Here is a 22,268-nt window from a genome sequence, read left to right as displayed (position 1 = left end):
GCGTGTTTTTTGTATTTATATTGTATTGTTGAACTTAAAGCAATGAAAATACTGTTGTTATCCAAACTCCTTTAATACTGTTTTATAGTATGTGTACCAATAAATCCAGGTGTAAAATGGGACATAAGCACGTGGCTCATTTGTGTTTTTGACTCATTAAATTGTTATTCTCATGATAACAATAGACACTGTTCAACCTCTCGGTGAGTTCTGATCATTGTGTGTTGGAGATGTTTCACGTGGTGGGGTCACGCTGTCTGCAGGTCTGCGGGAGTGCGCACAGCACCCCCGCACTTACTTCCCAAACAATGACCACTGCAGTGTGATCACAATCAACAAGTGCGGGATGAATTCATATCCCAGATGCACTGCAGTGATGAAGCTCTTAATTGTTATTATAAGCGATGGTTTTCCATTAGAAAGACGAACAAAGCGCGCTAATTATGTTTGCGTTGCCGGGCAACTCCGGCGGCTTCCCCCCTTCACTATATAACAGGCGATGGGTTTGTTTTGTCTGCATTCGTCTGGAGGAGAGACGTCCAAAGCTGCTCCACATCATAGAAACATGACAGCTCTCCGATAAGTTTTTGACCCGTATTAGAATCATGCTCAAGGCTCAGGGGAAATCCGATGGCCGAACAGGCACCAAGATCCTCCTGGAGGCGATGTCCAAAGATAAAGTCCACCTGGCCAGGTTCGTTCTGGACGCGCTGGATGGAGAGATATTGGACTCAAAAACAGAGGGCGCACAGACCCCCCTCATCTCTTCTATCCTGCTGCCCGACAGTCAGACTCGGTGTAAGTTTGTAGAGCTTCTGCTGCAGAGAGGAGCCAATGTCAACTGTCAGGACGACAACGGCCGCACCGCGCTCAGTTACGCATGTGAGAAAGGCTACCTGGATGCTGTGAAGATCCTGGTCAGAAACAACGCAGACCCGGAGATCGTGGACGCATGGGGGAACACTGCGCTGATGTACGCCGCAGTAGCAGGACACTCGCCTGTAGTTGAGTTTTTGGTGAGGGCGTTCAAGAGGCTGGGTCTTCAGATAGACAGGCAGAATAAAGTTGGGAACTCTGCGGTTGAGGTGGCAAAGTTTCTCGGCCACACAGAGTGCATCGTTGCGCTCACTAACAACTCCAGGAAGTGCCGGGAGGCTGAGGGAAATGTGCAGCCGCGACTTAGTTTGGGAGGAGGGGATGTAAAGGACCAACTTGAGTGGAAAGTTGGACATTTAGGGACCAAACTTGAGGTCCTGCAAACGTGTGGCCAAGCAGATTGCCAGTTGGTCCAAAATAGCAGTCGACAACCGAGGACTCGGATGAAGCCGAGTCGGCTGCCATCGATGGGCTCCATAGAGGAGTTTGACAGAGAGAATGACGGCTCTACCCCGCCTCCACAGGAGCTGGTCTTCTCCGGAGTCCTAACCCCCAACCCTCCTCCGCGGATCTCCGACCATTCTCCCAACTCTAAGCACCCTAAAACCGGGGAAAGGCTGACAGCCTCTGATGATCACCTCCCCCCTCTCATACAAAGGTATGAGATTCAAAAATCTTTATTTTTCTCCCCCCGGCCCAAAAGAAACCCCCCCATGACCTCTGCCCTGGGGATCTTACTGACTCCCATTCTGGCCAACAAATGTGACAATGAACGAGGGACGGAAAAAACAAAAATGTCAGACTTCGGTACGCGCAGATTCCACGACAGCTATTATCAGAAAAGATGTAGTCTGCCAACCAGCATCCTCATCCCCACACCTCCGGAACGCACTCTGGTGCCTTTGCGTAAATCCAGAACAGTGAGGAGGCGCGAAGCCTCTCCGTGCAAAGCTGAACCTCTTCAGTTTACCACACCAGCTGTCGCTACTTCAACCAAGACTTTCTCGGCGTTGAGCAACAAACTCCTGCGCCGATTTACCTCCCCGGAGTTTAGAAAGGACGTGAAAGAGTTAGAGGAGGATCCGGTGTTGACTTCGGGGCGGATGCCGCGATCAGAAACTTTTCCTCAGTGCATAAAACATCCCCAGGTGGGCAGTAAGCCCAGCATCGACAGCATCAGCTCCGTCAAGTGCGAGTTTGACTTTCATTTCAGAACGCCAAACTCTTAGAATCCATAGTGCGCCGTGCGTAAAAGGTGTTTGTACTTATCCGCTAGTGCCAAGACTATCACGTTACTTTTAGATCTAGTTATATCGGAGATCATCTTACTGCTACGTTCCTAAATTCAGCTCCAAAATATATTGTGATCCTCGCTGACCCTCCCTCAAAACTTAAACGCATTCCCTCCAGGTGATTAGCGTGTCCAACAGCGTCGATGTCTTATATTCTACAGTACATCCGACCTGCAAAAGTTTCTGCCATTTTATATCCGGACCTTACCAAAGGAAAGAGACAGTAAAGACGAACCTGAAAGCTTTTAACTACGAATGAACAGCGAGGAAATCATCCAGCAGTTCAAAGCGCTGTGCGTAAAATCCGTGCGTAAAAGCCAGCACCTGCCAGTTGGATACTGCAGCTACAGAGTGAAACGCAATGCCTAACTTCTAGTTTGAGTGTGTGTGCGCTTTTCTCCGGTGTTCAGCAGCATTTGCCACTCCTTTTGGAGCGGGTGGGGGTTGCATGGAAGGTGGAGAGGTGATGTGCAATAAATTATGAACCATTTAATACTCAGCATGTTGTGTCTTTTGTGTGTGTGTGTGTGTGTGTGTGTGTGTGTGTATCTGTATCTTTTAGCACAACGGTGTGGTGGTGTGCCAACAGTGAATAAAATCTCATTATGTGAAATGAACACAGTGTCCTGTGTTGGATAAGTGTGTGTGAGAGAGACAGAGACCATTAACATGAACAGAACTGACAGTCCAATTTAATTCTGCGTGTCGCTTTTGTTCTCTGGTCGGGTTGTTTGGTTGAACACATGCGACCACAGAGATTATTATTAAAATATAATAATTCGCTTTGGTGTAATTCTACCCAAGATGTCAAAAAGCATTATATTTAGTCTGATATTAAAATGAATTCTGTGGTAATTAGTCTCAAATTTACGATTCATGAGACAAAAGACAAATGACGTCCTCGTGGATCAAGTGTCATAAGTTTTGAAACGTTTCTCTCTACGTCACCCAACATGACGCGTTTATTCGTAAATGAAATGCTACAAAATCGACAAATCGAATAATGAATTTATCTCATATTATTTAAATTTTTACATCCCCACGTAAGATCAGGTGATTTTTGCAGCACTCCTCCTCAAACTCTCAGCTGCAACCTTGCAGAAGTGGAGTTTTGGAGAGGGAGGGAAGGAGGAAGGGAGGGAGGGGGTGTTGTCGCCGTTTCCCTCCAGACATACATCATTTCAGCCCCGACCTACAGCTGCTGCCACAGAGATGGAGACTACAGCATTGCGGGAATAACTCAGACTGCATGCCGAGTCCTTTCTTCCAAACAGACAGGTTGAGTTGACGGGGAGTTTTCCTTTCAGAGAAGGAGCATCATTCCTGACGTTCATAATGCGCAGAAGGGGCTCAGTCCTGCAGCTGTCACTGGGTTAAAACCTGTCAACCTTGGAGAGTGAGGGAGGTCGGTTTGGACAGCCAGAACTCCTCGGAGCCGGCTGCTTCTGGACCGCAAACCGGATCTCACGTCCAAAACCTGGAGACATTTTCTTTTGCTGCATTCACGATGATCTGAGCGTGACTTCTGGACGCTGAGTAGAGGCATCCCTCCCCCCTCTCTCTCTCTCTCTCTTTCCTCCCCCCTTTCTCTCCCGCCTCTCCTCTCTGTCTCTCTTTCTCTCCTTTCTTTCCGTGGGTTCAGCACAGGCTGCCCGGTCAGTTAGCCTCCTTTTTTTTTTCCGGCGCCGTGGAAGCTGATGGCGATGGGACGACTCGGGTTCAGCACCACGAAGAGCGCAAGACTTCTGCTGCTCGGTAAGAGACAGTGTGTGTGTGTGTACGTGTGCGTGTGTACGTGTATGTGCGTGTGTGCTGTTGTCGTGACTCCTCACTGCAGTGTCAGTGTGTGCGTGTGTGTGCGCGTGAGCGCGCGCGCGCGCCTTCTGTGTGTGTTCAGTCATGGCAGTGTGTGTGTCTTCACATATATCACCTGTTCTTTCCTCTTTAACCGAATATTAAAGTCGTGCAAACACGATCATAGTTTGAGTTCGTCACTTTCTGACGTTGTTTAGATCGCAGCCAGTAGCGTGCTGTTGCTCCCCTGATACTGCAGATTTCAGTCTCCTGTGTTTTCAACCTGATTTTGACTTTGCTGTGAGGAAACAGAGGTGACATGCCAGTGATCTAAAGATGTGAGGGACCTTCCGCTAAACTTAAGAGTAGCTCATCACGTCGCTGTCCCTGCTGATCCTGCATGTTTTCATATTCGTGTGTGTGTGTGTGACATTAGTGCCCCCCACATCAATATTCTGTTGTGTTCTATGGTCAGGTGTTCTGGCGCTGTCCGTGGTGCTGGCTGAGCAGGAAGGGGAGAACCTGTCCGGTCTGTCCAACAACCCGGACAAAGCCATCTTCGCGGTCCGGGAGAACGGCACGACATGCCTGATGGTGGAGTTCGCCGTGAAATTCCTCGTGCCATATGACGTGCGCGCGCTCAACGGGATAGACGTAAGGAATCCCCCCGTGCATTTTAATACATGTGGATACTTCAAAAAAAAAAAAAAGAAAAAGAAAGAAAGAAACGCAGTGACTGACTCAAGCATGTCCATGTGGCTTTGTGGTGAACACAAAGCGCGGAAAATGTTTTACATGCGAAATATTATTATTTACATTAATTTAAATGAACTATTTCTTGTTCTTATTAATGTAGAAAATCCATTCTTAGAACATCACATTTGGATTTGGAAACCGCTTTTGTTGTGTGTAGTCGTGCGTAACATGCTGACGCCGCATTAAATCCATCACCAAGAAAAGGAAACGTGAAAACATGTTTTATATAAACAGTTTGTAACATTTTATAAATAGACTTTTATTTGTTTCTGTTTCGAACAACAACTCATTTCCTGCCTGCTTTCTGGAGATCTGGTCACACTTTTAAGTTCGTGCGTAAAAATTGGATGCCAATGGAAAAAGCTCGGCCAACATGGCAGTACGCAATCTGTCCCTATCTGTCCAATTCTTCCCTCACGTACGTGTTGTGTCTCTTTCAGCTGATCACCGAGCAGGCGGCGTTCACCCTGCCCCGTGGTGCGGAAATCGAGGGGAAATGCGGGAACACGGAGTCCGAGATCCAAATCAGCTGGAAGAACAACGCCTACACTCTCCGCATCTACTTCTCTAAGGTGAAAGCGTCAGAAAACCATGTGCTCATATACCATCACATGAAGGAAACGTCAATATATTTACAAATTTAATGCCACTTACAATCTTAGTTCTGTTGAGCAATTTACACGAGGGTATACAGTCTTCAAAAAAATTCTGGGCATTTTTCTTATTAATGGGAAATAATTTAGTAACATTTTGAATAGAATTTACACTTATGGTCAGAATATCTAAGAGTTCTTAAGATTTCAACACTGGACAGGAGCCTAAAACATTTGGCTGAGTGTAGGCCAGCCTGCTTTCTCCATGCAGTGGAGAGGACCAGTTTGACGCCAGTGTTTGTCTCTCTGCAGGAGTTTCGTGACAAGGGCACCGCTGTGTGGAAGATCAGTAAGGTCCAGTTCGTCTACGACACCTCGGAGAAATCGCATTTCATCAACGCGAACAACGGTGAGTCTCCCGCCGAGCCTGTGTACAGTAACAGTTACAGCTACTCAGCTTTCATCGCCTCTGATTCAGTCACATTTTGCATTCAGCTGGAATCAGAGGGTTAATTCATGTTTGTCTTGACTGGAAAGAGTTATTACTGACATTATTACAGATTACAGGAGGCCTTTACCTCAACATCATCATTACTGTTATTACAATGTGAAAAACAATCCTTTCAATAAATCCGCTACATGATTTCTTTCATAAATTGTCAGATGTTTGAAAAATTTTAGTCATTTCATTTTGAAGGATTTGTTTCAAGTGTTTTGGTTGTAGTGGATGCACCCAAATTATATTTTTGAAAATCATCATAAATTTGAGACTTTTATGAATCTCATGCACACACACACACACACACACACACACACACACACACTCACTTGCCTCATCCTCTCTCTCCAGCTGGGAAGCACACAGCCAGCACCCACCCCCTGTCGGCCCTGGTGACCCCTGCCGGGCGCTCCTTTGTGTGCCAAGCCCAGCAGACTCTCACCCTCATCTCAAGCGACCACCAGAAGGTGATCACCATGTCCATGTATGACATCCAGATCCAACCCTTCGACATCGCCTCGGACTTCATGTTCAGCGAACGTAAGCACAACCTTCAGTATCTTTTTGAGAAACACTGCCACTGTTTTATAGTCACACATGACGATGGTGATCATGATGGGACCTCTTGGGGGTGTGTTGAAGCTTTACAGCTACCTATCTGACACTCTCTCTCTTACACACACACACACACACACACACACACACACACACACACACCCCTCTGGGGGGGTTATTGCTGCAGTAGAAGGAGTACATCGGGCTGCAGAGAGGGATACAGGGGAACAAGAGAAAAAAGACGGGGTGGGGATACAAGAAAGACGAAAGAGACGCAAAGAGAGGGAAAGGAGGAGGGGGTCATTAGGACTTTACGAGTGCAGTTATATCCTTGCCCTCAATGCAGCTTTTATAGATATACTCAATGTACCTGGCTGTCCTCTGAAGCCAATCACCTTGGAAGAATCATTTGCTCTGAGCTGCTGTAAACTAGGCTGTGCTATGCTTCACCGCCTTCCTCCGAGTGTGCATTACTGCCGTCCACAGGGAGAAACACCTTCAACTTTAAAACCACATGCACATACTGTGCAGCCAGTTGTGGCTTAGGTGTCCTCCTTCCCTCACTCTCTTAGACATCCAGGTATGAAAAGATGTGTGTGTGTGTGTGTGTGTGTGTGTGTGTGTGTGTGTGTGTGTGTGTGTGTGTGTGTGTGTGTGTGTCACGAAAGAGGAGAGAAAAATGTGTGACTAATTGTGTAACTGAAAGAGAGGAGAGGCATCTGTGTGAAATAAAAACCTCACAACAGTTGCTTTTGTGCAAAACACAAACAGATGCTGCCACCACCATTTTTCACACACATGCTACTCACGGATATAGACACACACACACACACACACACACACGCTACTCAGCCTATACTGATGTCTGACTAAACCTGTGAGAGGCCACTTGAAGACAACCAGGAAAAGCAAACAAAATGATCAAATTATGCATATGTACATGTGTAACAAAACTAACACCTAATGTAGTTACTTCAATTTTCAATCATTAAATTAAAATGAAACGATTACTTGGTTGAAGCTTCTCAAATGTGAAACTCAATATATTTGGGTTTTTGGACCCCTGGACAAACAAATCAACACATCTGAAGACAACACTTTGGGCTTTAGAAAATTATGATTTGCATTTTTTACTATTTTAAAAAATATATATTTTATAGACTGAAAAATTAATCAAGTAAACAATTAACAGATTAAACAAGTAAAAAATAACTGGTAGATGCAGTCCTAATTTTGTAAAATGGTAACATGATACCATCATATCATCTCACCTAATTTTGTAAAATGGTAACATGATACCATCATATCATCTCAATATAATTCCATTGAAATGCATTAGAAAAAAAAAATCATCCAGCCCAACAAACAAACAACAGTACTGAATAATATTCTGAAATATATTCATATTCTAAATCGACACTGTCTCTTCGGCCTTTTGGAACCCGTGTCAGTCGTGTTCAATCACCTCACCGTGCTGACTTTGTTCATTATTCCACTTCTTGCAGCCTACAAGTGCATCACCGACCAGCGGGAGCGCCTGGAGGAGACACTCCCCCTCATTCTGGGCTTCATTCTGGCCCTCATAATCGTCATCACGCTCACCGTCTACCACTTCCACCTGAAGCTGACAGCGACCCAGCCCCAGCTCCCCAGAGATCGCTCCATGTACAAGAACATGTAGTCAGTAGCACCGTGGTGGCGGCGGCGGCTCCCCTCAGCTCTCTCCAAAGCTAACCTGATAAAAGACTTGTTTCCTCGATGTCCCAGGCCTAACACCACAGAGGAGAAGTGCTATGCGAAGGACTGAATCCCTGACAGAGAAATGTGTGTAGCCTGTACTATAGGCCCACTGGAATCACTGGGAGTTAATGGGACAGCTTGGGGCCTAGCATGGATGTAGTTGGAGGGTAAATCCACCAAAACCTAATTTACCTGGCTGCTGAATTGAATCTTAAATGCCATAAATTCATAGTCTACAGTAATTAGAATTTCAAAGAAAATAAAAACATACATTTATGCTTTTATGAAGATTAAAGTGTTTTTTGTTCAGATTGGTGGTTGTTCATCTGAAAATCACCAACTTGGGGTTATTTTTTTTTTCCAATAACATCACTGGGATCCGATTTATCACTTCAGCCATTTTTATCCGATGTCTCTTTGAAAGAAATTTCAAAAATTGCCAGTGCTTCTGCTGTCATTTGTTGTCTTCTCCTCTCTCTCTCTCTCTCTCTTTGAAACTGCTGCTAAATTATTTCAGTACCTATTGTCGGTTCTGTATTTGCTCTTTTTGTTCAAGAATCCCTTTTTATTTCTTTTTTTTTTTGAATGCAGCCATAGTGTTTCACAGTGGACAAGTCTTGTAGTGTGTGCAGTGCAGTGGCATTCAGAGTTGCAATGTTTTTGCTTTGACTTCGACAAATCTTTTCTCCACACTAATGTATGGAACATATCAACAACAAAAAAAAAGGAAGAAAGAAATACATAAACTTCTGACAAAAATTCTCAGAATGCCATATGAGAGTGTTTATGAAAATGCAGAGAGGTTATTAAATAAAAAATTAAAAAAGAATATGTGTATTATATTTTCAGAATCAAAGTCTATGCATAAACCTCTGCTGATGCAATTTTGTGCAGTATTCTTCTGTTCATTGAAATAAATTGCTGGAATCATCTCTACACACTTGTCCATTTTTTTTATATACATATATCACATCATCACAGTGCACCCTCTTCTATCCATCAAACCTAAAGAAATCATCATTTGTTTCCAATACATAGCTAAAACAAAATCAAACAAGGTTACAGTGTTCAAATGGAACAGAGTGACTGTAAAAAGGTGACTGATAGTGCTGTCAGAGGAGACGCTGCGGGGATGAGGTATTGATTGTGTCGTCTGAATCTGGGCCTTCGAAGGAAACGCAATATGAACAAGTCTAATTGAAAATAAATAGAGCATTTGTGTCGGCGTGGACGTCATTCATCATCCTCAGTCACAGGACGTCAAAGTCAAAGCCAGTAATCCAGTTTTTCACTCAGACTGGCCACGTCATTGTTAGAAATTATCTTTTTGTCACAAAAGGTCAACAAGACCTGAGAGGACTATTCTAACCTTTCCGATCTCCTATTTGACTAAAATTGTCACGGTAATATCAGACTGAGCACAGATTACGGATTACAGACTCGGGATGGTTGTAATACTGTCAGTATGAAATATGAGTTTTTTTTCATGGTGCTAATATTTTGTTCTCTCAGGACTGTAGATTGTTACACTGCATCAGTCAGTTCATTTACATTAATTTACATCATGAACACGTTCAGTGCTTTCTGCACAGTAAAATCAACATATTATAAATTTTTACATTTTAGCATCACTTTGACTTCTTTTTTAATTTCGGTAAAAATGTCATTTATCCATTTACCAATTGAAGAAGCACAAGTACACATCATCATCTTTTACTTAAGTACAAGCAAAAGTACTTGGCACTTTTAGGGTTAGGGCTCTTAGAGGGTTATATTTATTTTATATTAGGGCTGTAATCAATTCATTATTGATTAATCTGTCCATCATTTTGTCCATTACTCCATCAGTTGTTTGGTCCATAAAATGTCACAAAATGCTGAAATCAGAGAATTTGGATGATGTAGATAGTTTACTGTACCTGAAATCAGAGAATTTGGATGATGTAGATAGTTTACTGTACAGCTGAAGTCTTTTGGCTGTAAAATAAAAAAAATGGGTAGTTCCCTCTGAAATGTAATGGAATAGGCAGAGAACTAAAAATACTCAAGCAAAATAAAGTTAGATAAAAAAATGGTCTTAACCTGAGTAAATGTACTCTGTATGTTACTTTTTGCCATTGATAATGTGATGTAACAAATCTATTGCCAAACTACAGGGGCCTTATCTACTGTATACAGGTATACATTTCAAATTATCAGAGCATTTTTTTAAATCATTCTACTAAAAATGAGAAGTGCACCTGAAGTACCCAAACAACAGCGCATTTGCATGACTCAGGTTGCCATGACAATACATGACAGAGCTAACAACAGACAGTATGTTTCAGCCTGAGACTAACCTTTAACCACCGTAACCAAAATGGTTTGGCCCCAAAATCCAGCAGGCCAGAGGAAGGAAGCAGGAGTACACTAACCCAGGTCTGGCTCCTGAAACTGAACTGGTATAGGGCTGCAATCAAACCAACACTCTGGTTGAGTCTGGTTGCTCCAAGAGGCCAGCTTTACCAGAATGTAATGTGCCAGAGCTACTCCAATATCTGCATATACTGATTCAGAACTAGGAAACATTTCATTTTGTAATACAAAACCACATATTTAAGTTTCATAAAACCAAGAAGGGCCCTTCCCTTTAGCAATATTAATTTATTTGTTAAACTGACACACCTGAGAGATGACACCATTTATTCTGAACCTCATGACTGGAAATTTAGCAAGAGAATAAACATGCCAACAAGCTGCCATTAAATTATCCTGTAGGTTCACCCATAGTTACAATAAACAAACACAGTCTCATAGTTCATTTGAATAAACTCACCTGTTGCTGAGCGTCACAAACTTCAAACATTTCTGGAGCTGCTGCAGTTATACATTCCCTTCTCTTCCTCACCTGGAAACTTACCTGGATTTTTAAACAATGATACATGTTGTGTCACACAGACAGGTTTCTCCAACAGCACTCCTGTCATGGTTGGACATTACACAGACGTCGCCATTAAGTCACCATTTTCTCAACTTTTAACTAGGTAAGTGAGAAAACCGACCATTCACACATCAGAACCAGAGGTGTCAGAGGTGACAATAAACATTAATGGACGTTTCTCAGTGAAAATGTGTGGTTGAAACTGTTCAAATCGAGCGTTTGCAGCGTTTTTCATAGCTGACGTTGATCAGGAAACACACAGGTGTTACCAATGTTATTAATGAAAGGTCTGTCCTGACGCCAGGTAATACCTGACACACCTAAACTGAAGCTCCACCATCACCTCAACCCCTCAAGACATGTTTGACCTGGACACTCTAAAACAAACAAACAAACAAACAAACAAACAAACAAACAAACAAAACCTCTGTATCTTCTGTTTTTTCACGACATTTATTCTTTCGATGTTGTTGTTTTATTTTCTTAAAAATTTGATATTCACACAGAATGGTCAAGATCCCTTTTTGGAGGAAATTTTGAGGAAGAAATTGTGATTTTTTTCATTATTTTATTTCAATTGAGTGCAATTTTTTTCTTCATAAAAACAGTAAAAAAAAATTAAGTTACTGACAAATAAGGTTGTGGAAAATCAAATGAAATGACCTCATTGTCCTCAGTGGAAGCTACTTTATGGCTCTGAATTCATTCATTATATCAATACCTGTGATTGTATTAACACCTGTGCCTGGTGTCAGAAGGTCTACTATGGAAACGATAAAAATCCAATAAAAACGACATCTGAAGCAATAGTGCTTCAACTCTCTCTCTCTCTCTCTCTCTCTCTCGCTCCTCCGCTCTATTATAATATATATATATATATATAGATATATATATATATATATATATATATATATGTTACATTATTCACTTTAATGGTAACTCAGTGACTCTACAGTCTTGAGTTTGACCCTCATTCATGCCCTGCAGTCCCACTGGCCCCTGTTCTTGTGCTTTTATTTACTGGGCTGTTGGCAGAGGTATCTTTCTCCGAGAGCGAGAAGCTCCATTCTCTGTCCAAGCTAAATCAATATCCTATTATAGTGTTTCAGAGGGAAATGGCTTAGAGGAAAGAAAGAGAAATCACCTCATATATTATGGCAACACCGATCCATGGACGTGTCTCTCTGCTTCCCTGCTCGGAGGTGAAGTTAGGGTGAAATAGGTTGGAAATGAGAACTGTTGAATTTAGAGAATATGGAAGACCCAAACAACAAAGAGAAAATAAACTGTTGATGACTGAAAGGAACTCCCTTGAATAATCTGACAGTGTGCTGTTTAAAAAAAAAAAAATCTCTGCTTGATATGAGACACAGAGAGAGAAGAAGAAGACTGTAGAGGGTGATGGAGGAAAAATCCATGCAACACATCTCAATGTTTTTATGGGCGTTTTTTAATTGAAACCAGCTTCACTGATAACAAACATGCAATATCACTGTACAAGCCAACACCACAGATAAGTGTTACTCATTCAAGTCTTGACAACATTGTCAAGGATTAGCCAGCAGCACACACACACGCACGCGCGCACACAGGCACACACGCTTTCAGATGTTGTACAGAGATAAACACGCTCTACCTCTTTTGCTCTTTGACACACAATCACACGCTCACGTCCACGTACACGCACAGTCATATTTACATATCACAGTGAATGATGGGTAAAAACGATGTGGGGAGGAGGATTACACTGTTCTCCCGGTCCGACCAGAGATGAGAATGGCAGCACAGTTCCAGTGATAGCGAGTGTGTGTCTGACTGAGGTGGGATAAGGAGTGAGATGATGACAGTGAGGATGTGAGTAGAAAACGAGACCTTTTATCAGCATCCTAAAATCTGCGCGGCAGGCGGGCGTCTCGGATGGGCGCCTCTTAGCATTTAGAGAAACAGGATGAGACTCCTATATAAAAGAAAACAGGTCTGCGTAGAAGACTTTTTTTTTTTTTTTCATCAAATTCACTCAATCTGTGCTACATTTAAATGCATGGTGTAATTACAGTATCATAAATACAGGGCTTCATGGTTTCATAAATAGGTTTGGGGTATTGCTTGGATGATATAACAACTGATATCACTGTCTGCCGATGCGCTCTTAGAAATGTAAATCAAAACCCAACAAATTAAAATCAAAATAAAACAAACCAAAAAAGAAAAAAAGGCCACACTACCAAAAAAATAAACCTTCAATTCCAATAAATAAATAAATACTTTAAAACGTCATACAAAATTTTGACATTACCCTTTTTTCCAACATTTAATGGAAGTTCTGTCTACAAATGTAAGATAATAAATATATTTAGTATTTTTAGTAACAGTTATTTTTAAGTGGGTTTATTTGGGATATCTCTTATATCTTTAAGCAAAAACTGGATTATAAACAGTAGGAAAGATCTCTGCAGAAACTCTATTTAATACTGCTCATATCACAATGGTTACGACACGATAAAATACTGCAAATTATCAAAACTGTACAGAAAAACTTACAAGTTTCTCTAAAATACATTTTCACTGTTAGTGTGTGTGTGTGTGTGTGTGTGAGAAGAGAGATTCAAGAGAGCTCGTCTCTGTTTTGACCAGCCGAGCAGCAGCCCGTCCTTCAGGTGGACCGACACAGCAGCCCCTCTCTCTGATTGTTCTGCCCTCCGCTGCTCTGGTCTGGAGCAGAGCGCCAAAGCCCCAGGGTCCCTCCACCTCGTCAGCAGCTCGCAACACCCCTCTGAAGCTCTTGCTGATGGCTACTACAACTCTACACAGAGCTGAAGACTCACAGTCTAAGGAAGAGAGAAGACTGCAGCGGGGCGAGCCAGCCCACACACGTTTTCTACTGGACGACTAGTGAGTTCTTCCGGCACAGTACACTCTCCTACTCCAGTTCGTAGTTTTCAAAATGGTCTGATGATTTTTTTCTTCTTTTCTCTGTCGTGTGTGTGTTTTTTTTTTTTCTTTAAATGTGTTTCTTAGATATTCCTCTAGCTAATCTACTTCACGGTTACAGGTGTGAGTGTCAGTGGCTTGCCACCAAGCGGTGGGGGTGTTTTGGCTGGGTGAGGGCAGTGCCACCCTGGTAGTGTGTGTGTATGTGTGTGTTTTTAGTGTAGAGGAGGGCAGGTGTTTTTCTTGGCCAGCAGATCAGCGGTGGCGATAGTGTCTCATGAGGGGGACGATGCAGGAAGGGGGTCCAGATAGCTTGAGGAAGGGGTGTTGGAGTAGTTCCAGGGCTGTGGCTCTCTGCGAGGGCTCCCTCACCAGCATGAGGTCCAGGAAGGACCGCAGCACAGAGGACACCTTAAGACAAAAAGAAAGCTTTAGTTCTGGTCCTGGATCTGAGACAACATAGTGTTGCCACATATATTTTTTTGCCATGCTAGCTACTCAGTCAGTCAACCACTAACTGTAGGCCCAGACCAACATTCATGGTACCAAGAGAATGAATCCTATTTCCTTAATCTCCTGATTTTACTTCTAGTACCACCAGTAGACTCACATTATATATATTTTTAGCAAAATATCTCATCAACTTTTAGATGGATTGACATGAAATTTGGTACAAACATTCATGTCTTCCTTACAAAGTTACAAATTTCCCATTGGCCTCATCTTTGGTTTGTGCTTTGTGCTAATTTCCAAATGTTTATGGTGAACATGGCAAAGATTATCCTTGCTTGTCATGTTAGCTTTGTCATTGTGAGCATGGTAGCATGCTGACACTTACTGTAGATCAAACCTATGTCCAAGCAGCTTCTCTGAGCTTATAGCATATTTGTCTCTTTGTTTGAGACATCCTGACAGCTAGTGTACTAATCAGGGTGAAAAGGTTTTAATGACACTGGATGGAAGTTCTGGTTCACGGATAAAGGGTGCAAGGGTGCATAAAAACCTTAATGCACGAGTGCAGTAAGAAACAGTCGCTGAGATTTGAGGATGTGAGTGTGGCAGGCTCACATTACAGTTTGTTAAATACAATGAACAAATGTAATCTTTTCAGACCCTGGATCAATAGAGCAGCCTTGATACAGTGTTTTGTTGCTGATTTCAGCGACAAAGCATTCTGATTATGGTAGGAGTCTGATGTCAACCTCACAGGAAGAACTGAAATATTGATGTATAAACAACGGTCATAACATAACAATATGGCTTCAGACATTATTTGTTAGATTATGCAGAAGAAACCTGTGATTATTTGTGGCTGCGTGTATTATTTTAAGGCATTCACACTTTAAAAAGAATAGCATAGATTACATATTAGTTTTTAAACAATCTGCAATGAAGTCTTTCTTACCTTGTGTGACTCTTTTAGCCGTGGGGGAAGGTTGTCTCTTATCCTCCTCATGGCCTGCAGAGGGGGTTCATTGAAGTAGGGGGGCTCTCCGTCCACCATCTCGATCACCATGATGCCTAAAGACCAGATATCCACCTGGACACACACACACACACATTCATTATTGTCTACTGGAGCCACAGTAAATCATACAGTATACTAGGAAATGTTAATGTGTCTCCCTCACCTCAGTCCCATAAGGTAGTCTGGAGATGACCTCTGGTGCCATCCAGTAGGGTGTGCCCACGAGGGACTTCCTCTTGGGCACCTCTTTGGAAACTTGGGCACAAAAGCCAAAGTCTGATAGCTTGATCTGCAAATACACACAAACACCACGTTGCCTTCAGGTTCCACTCTCCATCATGTAGGCGTGTGTACAGTAGAGATTGTATTAGTGCAGAACCTCTGTGTTTGATGTCAAGAAGTGCACTGACCCATTGTGATGAAGAGCTTTCATAGAAGACACTAATCTCCTGTATTAGTGGTTCATTATCCTTCAATTAATCACGTCTTATCAGCTCGTTAGGAGGCATTAGGCAGGATTTAATTACGGGGGCACAAGTGGTAATTGATGATGATGAGTTTCTGGCACTGGCTGTTGACAAGTGCAGGAGTGACATCCATGGAGAAGGTCAGTGAGTGTGTGAGAGTGTGTGTGTTATATTGAAATCACCAATGACGGGAACAAGGGTAGTAGCACTGGTCATTAATACCTGGGGTATTAATAGGATTCCTGTTTTAAACAGCAATCTTCAGGTTTAATAACATCTCAAATGTGTGAGTGTGAATGAATAATATCTAAATGCACACACACACACACACACACACATATACACTCATCGTGTGCTCTTACCCTGCCGTCACTGGTCAGGAGAATGGAGTCGCTCTTTATGTCGCGGTGGATGACGCCCTGTGTGTGCAGGTAGGACAGAGCCCTCAGCACCGACAAACACACTGTAGCAATCTGCTCCTCGTTCATCCTGTGAGGACACACACACACACACACACACACACACACACACACACACACACACAAATACATGTCAGCGATGACTATGTTAGTAGGAGAACATGTGGGCCCATATTCGACATGACTATGTTAGTAGGAGAACATGTGGGCCCATATTCGACATCATGTAGTGTAATATGTAATCAATATATAAAATTGCAGTTATGCATTTATTTATTTTTTTTGCATTTCTTTCTGTGCTTTCTTTCTCTGTGGCGCATTGTGGGGAGGGGGAAAGGTAGGATGTGGCTGTGAAGGAGACAGATTTTTTTCTAAAAAAAAGTAAAGAAATATGTTACTGTCTTAAATCAATTCTACTGAAGTTCTTTAGGCTACAGCACAGACGAGTCTGGCCTCAGACTCTGCCGTCGTTCTAAAGCGATTACAGTTGAACACAACTAAGACGGAGCAGAAATATCCCCCTGTAGCCTGCAGCGGTTGTAGCTGTGATGTGCAGAGCAAGCAGGAGGGTCCCATATGGAGAGAAGGGGCGATGCAGTGCGTCTGACTGAGCTCACACAGAAACTCACAGCTCCACTGAACATTAACATCTAATCCCAGCTGGCCAGGCCATGCTGTGTGTTTTATGAGTGTGTGTGTGTGTGTGTGCACACATACAGTACATGTGCAGAAATAGAGACACGCTCATTTGCAGGCGTAGACCAAGGAAACGTACATGTATGTAGTACATGTTGCAAATAAAGTATACACACACAGCCATACATTCCCTTTTTTAACTCTGTCAACACACACACCTCTCTGTTCATGTTATTTCTCAGTCCAAAAGATCTCACTGTTGGTGAGAAACAATGCACATATATACCGGTGTGTGTGTGTGTGTATATATATGTATATATATCTATATGTGTATATACTGTAGACACACACACTGCAGCAGATTTTATAGTCACACATGTATGCATTTACAATCACAGGAGATAAATGAGCCTTCTGCTGATGGGAAAACAACCGGCTAACTCAAAGTGAATGGGATGGAGACGCAAAAACAATTCACCTCTTCATGCCCCTCCCCCTTTACCCCATCCCCGTCCACCCCTCTGCCTCACACACACACACACAGAAATGAGCGCACACACAACTGAACGGAAAACAGGATCACTGAAATAGAAAATTGTGAAAAACATTTTTAATGAGCCTGTAAAGATTGCCAAGAGGAGGAGAATTACACATGCACCTACACGTGCAGGCATTCATCCACACACACACACACGTATACCAGCGGGCACGTATACACATGCTTTTGCACTTACGTTGGATAAAATACCTGTGAAGTGCAGCTCATTAACAAACTAAAGTATAATTGAAATCGGAGCGTGACTGAAATAGTTTAGGCGCAGATTCTGCCACTGCTGACTTGTCTGTGTGTGTGTGTGTGTGTGTTCATATATCTCAGTGTGTGTGCTTGCTGCCAACAACCCAATGACCTGATGAGGCAGGCAGCAGTTATTTCTTCAACAAAAGGCTCAGCAAAAATAGCACAAAGCTTTCACCTGGACAAATAATGGCTGAAATTATCAAGAAGAAAACACACTCATGTTATATTCCCTTATATTATCACTGTGGATTCATATGACACCTATGATTAAATAAAGAGAGACAATTTCTATGGTTACTAACCAAACAGACCTAACCTCCTTCTTTGTGGGTTTTTTTTGTGTGTGTCAAGAATATCAGTTAGAATAAAAAATACACAAACTGAAAAAGACAAAAGTGAAGCGTGCCCAATAATCTCTTTACTGAGATTTCCATTAGTACTTCTAAAAGCACTCATGTGCATATTGAAACTCTTTCTCATACGCACACACACAGGCAAACATCTGTGTGGGAGACTGTTGGAAATACTTCACGGTAGCAGCGGTGCTCAGTCTCACCAAAGCGTGTTATTAGCACCCGACACCGCGCAGTGCTAATGCTGACACTCCACGCAAATGACTGTAATTAAACACCAAGCACAAAGTAAGCTTAAAACAATGAGGCGGCAGCTTAGAAACACGACTCAACAACAGAGAAGCAATTAGGGAAAGTTGGAGAACAATAATCCTTAAACTATCAAACGCAGGAGTGGATTACAGCCAATCTGCCGGTTTCACCTGGTTGTTTTATGAAATCATCCGTGTGAAGTTCCTGATGTGCAGAGCAAATTAAACAACCTTGTGGTTTTTAACCAGCAGCTAATGTCACAAAAAAAAATGCAAAAATAGAGTGATTAGGGTTTTAAAGGAATAGTTCATCATTTTTGAGTAATTTGATGAGTTACATGTGAAAATCCATACCACTCTCATGTCTGTCTGTTAAATATGAAGCTGAAATATGAACAACATACCACCTACCAGCACCTCATTAACAAGTTACATCATGTTTGTTTAATACTAAATACTAATAAAGAAGTATAGACTCTGCTGGTTGCCTGGCAACCTCCTGGCAAAAACATTTTTATATTTATGTTTTTGAGTTTTCGAAGTACTGATGGGTAGATTGTGTTACAGGCCAAGCTGTTTCCCTGCTTCTAGTCTTTATGCTAATGTAAGATTACTTTTATATATATTACTCAGGGTTAGTGAGAAAATTAGTATAATTCAATTAATAATAAATATTTGTACTCTATTCCCTAATTCAGAACAGGAACTATATTTTATGGTACACCTTTCCTGTAATATAAGTCAGTGTTTATATTGGCAAAGTAAAACCAACATGACGTGATGTATCACATTGTTGGCCAGTGTTGAGTTGTCCTACTGTTGAAGTGGATATAAAAAATATTCACATTACACAGAAGAAGCTGTCCCTGTGCGTTTGCTGGACCCACAGCCGAAACTAAGTTAATTCAGTAAAAGTGAAGTTTATAGTTAACGCTAAGAGCAACCAGCATTACACAAAGCTAGGCTAACTATCTGTAGATTCATATTTTACAGATGAATATAAGAGCAGTATCAAGCTTCATCTCAGGGAGTAATGCAAATAATAATGCATTTTCCAAAATATCAAATTATTCCTTTAACTGGCACCTGTACTCCCCTTACTGTTTGATTCATTTCAAAAGTTTTTAGATTTTATTAATTATATTTGAAACAATGATGATGCACCATGATATCCTCATTTTAGTTTTTGACCATATCCACTTCAAGGCTTTTGTGTGTTACTGTACGCTGCTGTGTTTTGGTTAACTAACTAACTAACTAGTATCTTATATCGTGTTTCTATATTCAAGAGAGGTTACCTGGTGTGAGTCACGATGTCAGTGAGCGCCCCGCCTTCGAGAAACTCCATGACGACCCACAGCTCGTCTCCCACCAGGTAGCTGTTGTACATGTCGACCACGTTCTCGTGATGGTAGTCCCTCATGATGACCACCTAAAACACGGAGACAGAGAAGGAAATGACTGTGAATTTGTATTTACTTGTTTAGTTTATATTGACAAGACATGTTTTTATTGAAATGTCACATGAGCTATAACAAATTTTGCCATAAAAATGATCAAATTGCAAAATTCGACACTGTATCAGTACACGGTGCTACACAATACATATGTTAAATAATTTAAAAGGAAGTTATTCAAATTATTAATTTCATTCTTGTCATTTTAATTATTTATTAATTTGACTTTGTCTCATGTGAACATGTTCTGGAGGCTTAACTATAAACGGTTTACATTCAGAATTAATAGGATTACACAATGCAAATTAGTTCCCAACTGAACACCCACATCTGTGTTCACATGCACATACATGCATATAATGAAGGAATCATGAAGTTTGTCTGCAAATATGATTTATTTCAGCGCAAGTGCAAATGACATGGAGATCATTTTTCAATTGTTAGCAAACCATGAATAGAAACATCTATGAATAAATTTCTTGCAGAGGGTTTGCAGTGTGAGCAATACTTCATTTTTAGTAAAAAATGTAATTACAGATGTAAAAATGTGCTAGTGGTTTGATTGCCATGGATATGTGTCAGGGAAATAGATGCACACTGAACTTGTTTTTTTTTAATTAATAAGCAAGCTACTGTTTTGCTGTGGGATGGTGAGATTTATTTTTATCTATTTGGCACAAAATGAGCCATGCTTAATGACGCTATTTAAACCAGTTCCATCTCTGCCGCTGCTTGCAATCGATGACAAATGTTTTTGATCTCACATGTGTGGAGTGGGCGTCGTGCTTTTTATTTGTCTGGGTCAAACTGACCCACAGTAGCAAGTGCAACATCTGACATTCAGCCTCCAAATGAATAAATACTCACACGCAAGACATACAAGACCAGCACTACGGTAAATGTTTTGTTGGGACTAACAACCATGGGGGTGTTAGTCAGTGATGAAATGTACTGCCTTAGGTGTGAGCATGTTTGAGATAAGTGTACTGCAGTTACGCCCCATCTCTGTCAGTCTTTCACACCTCATTAAAGAGCAGCTCTCTCCTCTGCTGTTTCCTGAGGTCCATCTTCTTCACAGCCACCTGCTTGCCGCTGTGTTTCTCGCTGGCGATGCACACGATACCCGTGGAGCCCTCACCGATTTTGATAAAGCTGTCCAGGTATTCCCGAGGGTCGCCTGTAAGGCAAACGCGGCTCAATTTTGGCATATGAAACAAACACAGAAATGTCGAAATGTTCAGCGTTCCTTTTTGTCGTCCGTTTCTAACCTGGGTTGACCACCAGCTGAAGTGCAGCTCTGAACTGCTCATGAGAGACTCTGGAGGGTTGAGTGTCAGAGCTGGACCCCCAGGATGGAGGCGGGTAGGCTCCCGGGGGTATATAAGGTGATGAAGGCTGTGAGTAAGCCCCCTGTGTTTAAAAACATACACAGACATACAGAGTGAGTGAGAAACAGAGGCATTTTTCAGACAATTAAATGTTTTTTTTTAATGGTTTATAAAATTTACATTTTCACTGGACGTTGACAATATTTTACATGTCTTATGTGGGCACTTTCAGATTTAACGGGAGACAACCAGTTTAATAAGAAATGATAAAAAAACATGAAATTGATTAAAACTGTTCATCTGTTTATCGTCAATTGTATGAGTGAACACTGTGAACATGCTGTACCTGCGGGGTGTACGGTGGGCTGGGCTGAGAAGGGGGGTGGTGATAGGGTGATGGTTTGTAATGGTGAAAGACAGGAGGGTATGGTAGGTGTACTGGGGGGTAGCCTGGTGGCTTGATCTGGCTCTGTGGTTGCTTGAGAGGCCCTCTAGGGTAGGTGTCACCACCCGTAACCTGGGGACTGCCGTCACGTAAAGGATGCTCGTAGTCACCCTGAAGAAGGAAGAACAAGGACAAGGTTATTCTTAAAGAAACACAACTGTGCAGTCACACAGGCTCTAACATTTGTGTTGCTTCTGTGTTGGATGCATCAGAGTGAATGCATGACCACACACTCTGTCCAGAGTGAAATGCCAGCTCTGCTTCCAGGAATGTCTGCAGGTACATTAGCCCTCAACAGACATAACAGAGGACATTTAGTCCACAGGAAAGAGACCATACTTTATCATTACCACCCCACACCGCTCCTCAACTACTCCATTCATCAACCCACGCGTCCAGGGAGAATCCAGATCTGGGACACACCTCTTCCTTAAGATCCTAGAAACACCTGAGTCTCCTTTAAAGCAGCACAGGAGCACGAATACTGGTACACACACTCACACAAACACACACACACACACACACACATTGTGAGAACTCGGAGCTTAACTCAGAAAGAGCTATTAAAAGCTGAGTTGTATGACTCAGCTAAACTGGTCTGACTCATCATAGGCCTGACGTACACACAGAAACCTTGAGGACAATCTCAGCCAAACTGGTGATTTCATAACTCAGTACTTTAGTCTCTG

At 42.1% G+C, this 22,268-nt stretch overlaps 3 protein-coding genes across 6 annotated transcripts in view; 2 read left to right on the top strand and 1 right to left on the bottom strand.

Moving 5' to 3' along the window:
* Positions 1-241: 241 nt before the first annotated feature.
* LOC113746864 (uncharacterized) lies at positions 242-2,690 on the top strand. Its single transcript, XM_027284242.1, has one exon. The coding sequence runs from the start codon at positions 606-608 to the stop codon at positions 2,103-2,105; it is 1,500 nt and encodes a 499-aa protein (XP_027140043.1). The 5' UTR covers positions 242-605; the 3' UTR covers positions 2,106-2,690.
* A 590-nt stretch (positions 2,691-3,280) lies between these two features.
* lamp5 (lysosomal associated membrane protein family member 5) lies at positions 3,281-8,821 on the top strand. Its single transcript, XM_010731888.3, has 6 exons — positions 3,281-3,923; positions 4,438-4,616; positions 5,159-5,290; positions 5,624-5,720; positions 6,162-6,350; positions 7,871-8,821. The coding sequence occupies exons 1-6, from the start codon at positions 3,866-3,868 to the stop codon at positions 8,044-8,046; spliced, it is 831 nt and encodes a 276-aa protein (XP_010730190.2). The 5' UTR covers positions 3,281-3,865; the 3' UTR covers positions 8,047-8,821.
* Positions 8,822-14,012: 5,191 nt separating this feature from the next.
* Positions 14,013-22,268, bottom strand: part of pak5 (p21 protein (Cdc42/Rac)-activated kinase 5) — a 61,834-nt gene continuing 53,578 nt past the window's right edge. For all 4 annotated transcript variants that reach the window (XM_019268710.2, XM_019268708.2, XM_019268709.2 and 1 more), the window contains 8 exons: positions 21,481-21,690; positions 21,075-21,216; positions 20,829-20,983; positions 19,648-19,781; positions 16,254-16,380; positions 15,588-15,713; positions 15,362-15,496; positions 14,013-14,367 (listed from right to left, as the gene is read on the bottom strand). In XM_019268710.2, the coding sequence (XP_019124255.1) occupies positions 14,212-14,367; positions 15,362-15,496; positions 15,588-15,713; positions 16,254-16,380; positions 19,648-19,781; positions 20,829-20,983; positions 21,075-21,216; positions 21,481-21,690 (1,185 nt within the window). In that variant the 3' untranslated portion in view covers positions 14,013-14,211. The remainder of the gene's footprint in view (positions 14,368-15,361; positions 15,497-15,587; positions 15,714-16,253; positions 16,381-19,647; positions 19,782-20,828; positions 20,984-21,074; positions 21,217-21,480; positions 21,691-22,268) is intronic.

Source organism: Larimichthys crocea, chromosome XI (assembly GCF_000972845.2).
Source record: "Larimichthys crocea isolate SSNF chromosome XI, L_crocea_2.0, whole genome shotgun sequence".
NCBI classification, from domain to species: domain Eukaryota; kingdom Metazoa; phylum Chordata; class Actinopteri; family Sciaenidae; genus Larimichthys; species Larimichthys crocea.
Note: the sequence above shows the minus strand (reverse complement) of the source record. Positions and strands in the feature narration are given on the sequence as shown.

Excerpts from the sequence above, each read along its gene's own strand:
- LOC113746864 (XM_027284242.1), top strand. The coding sequence starts at position 606 with ATGCTCAAGGCTCAGGGGAAATCCGATGGCCGAACAGGCACCAAGATC.
- lamp5 (XM_010731888.3), top strand. The coding sequence starts at position 3,866 with ATGGCGATGGGACGACTCGGGTTCAGCACCACGAAGAGCGCAAGACTT. Across the intron at positions 3,924-4,437 it reads CGCAAGACTTCTGCTGCTCG|GTGTTCTGGCGCTGTCCGTG; the intron begins GTAAGAGACAGT and ends TTCTATGGTCAG. Across the intron at positions 5,291-5,623 it reads TCCGCATCTACTTCTCTAAG|GAGTTTCGTGACAAGGGCAC; the intron begins GTGAAAGCGTCA and ends GTCTCTCTGCAG.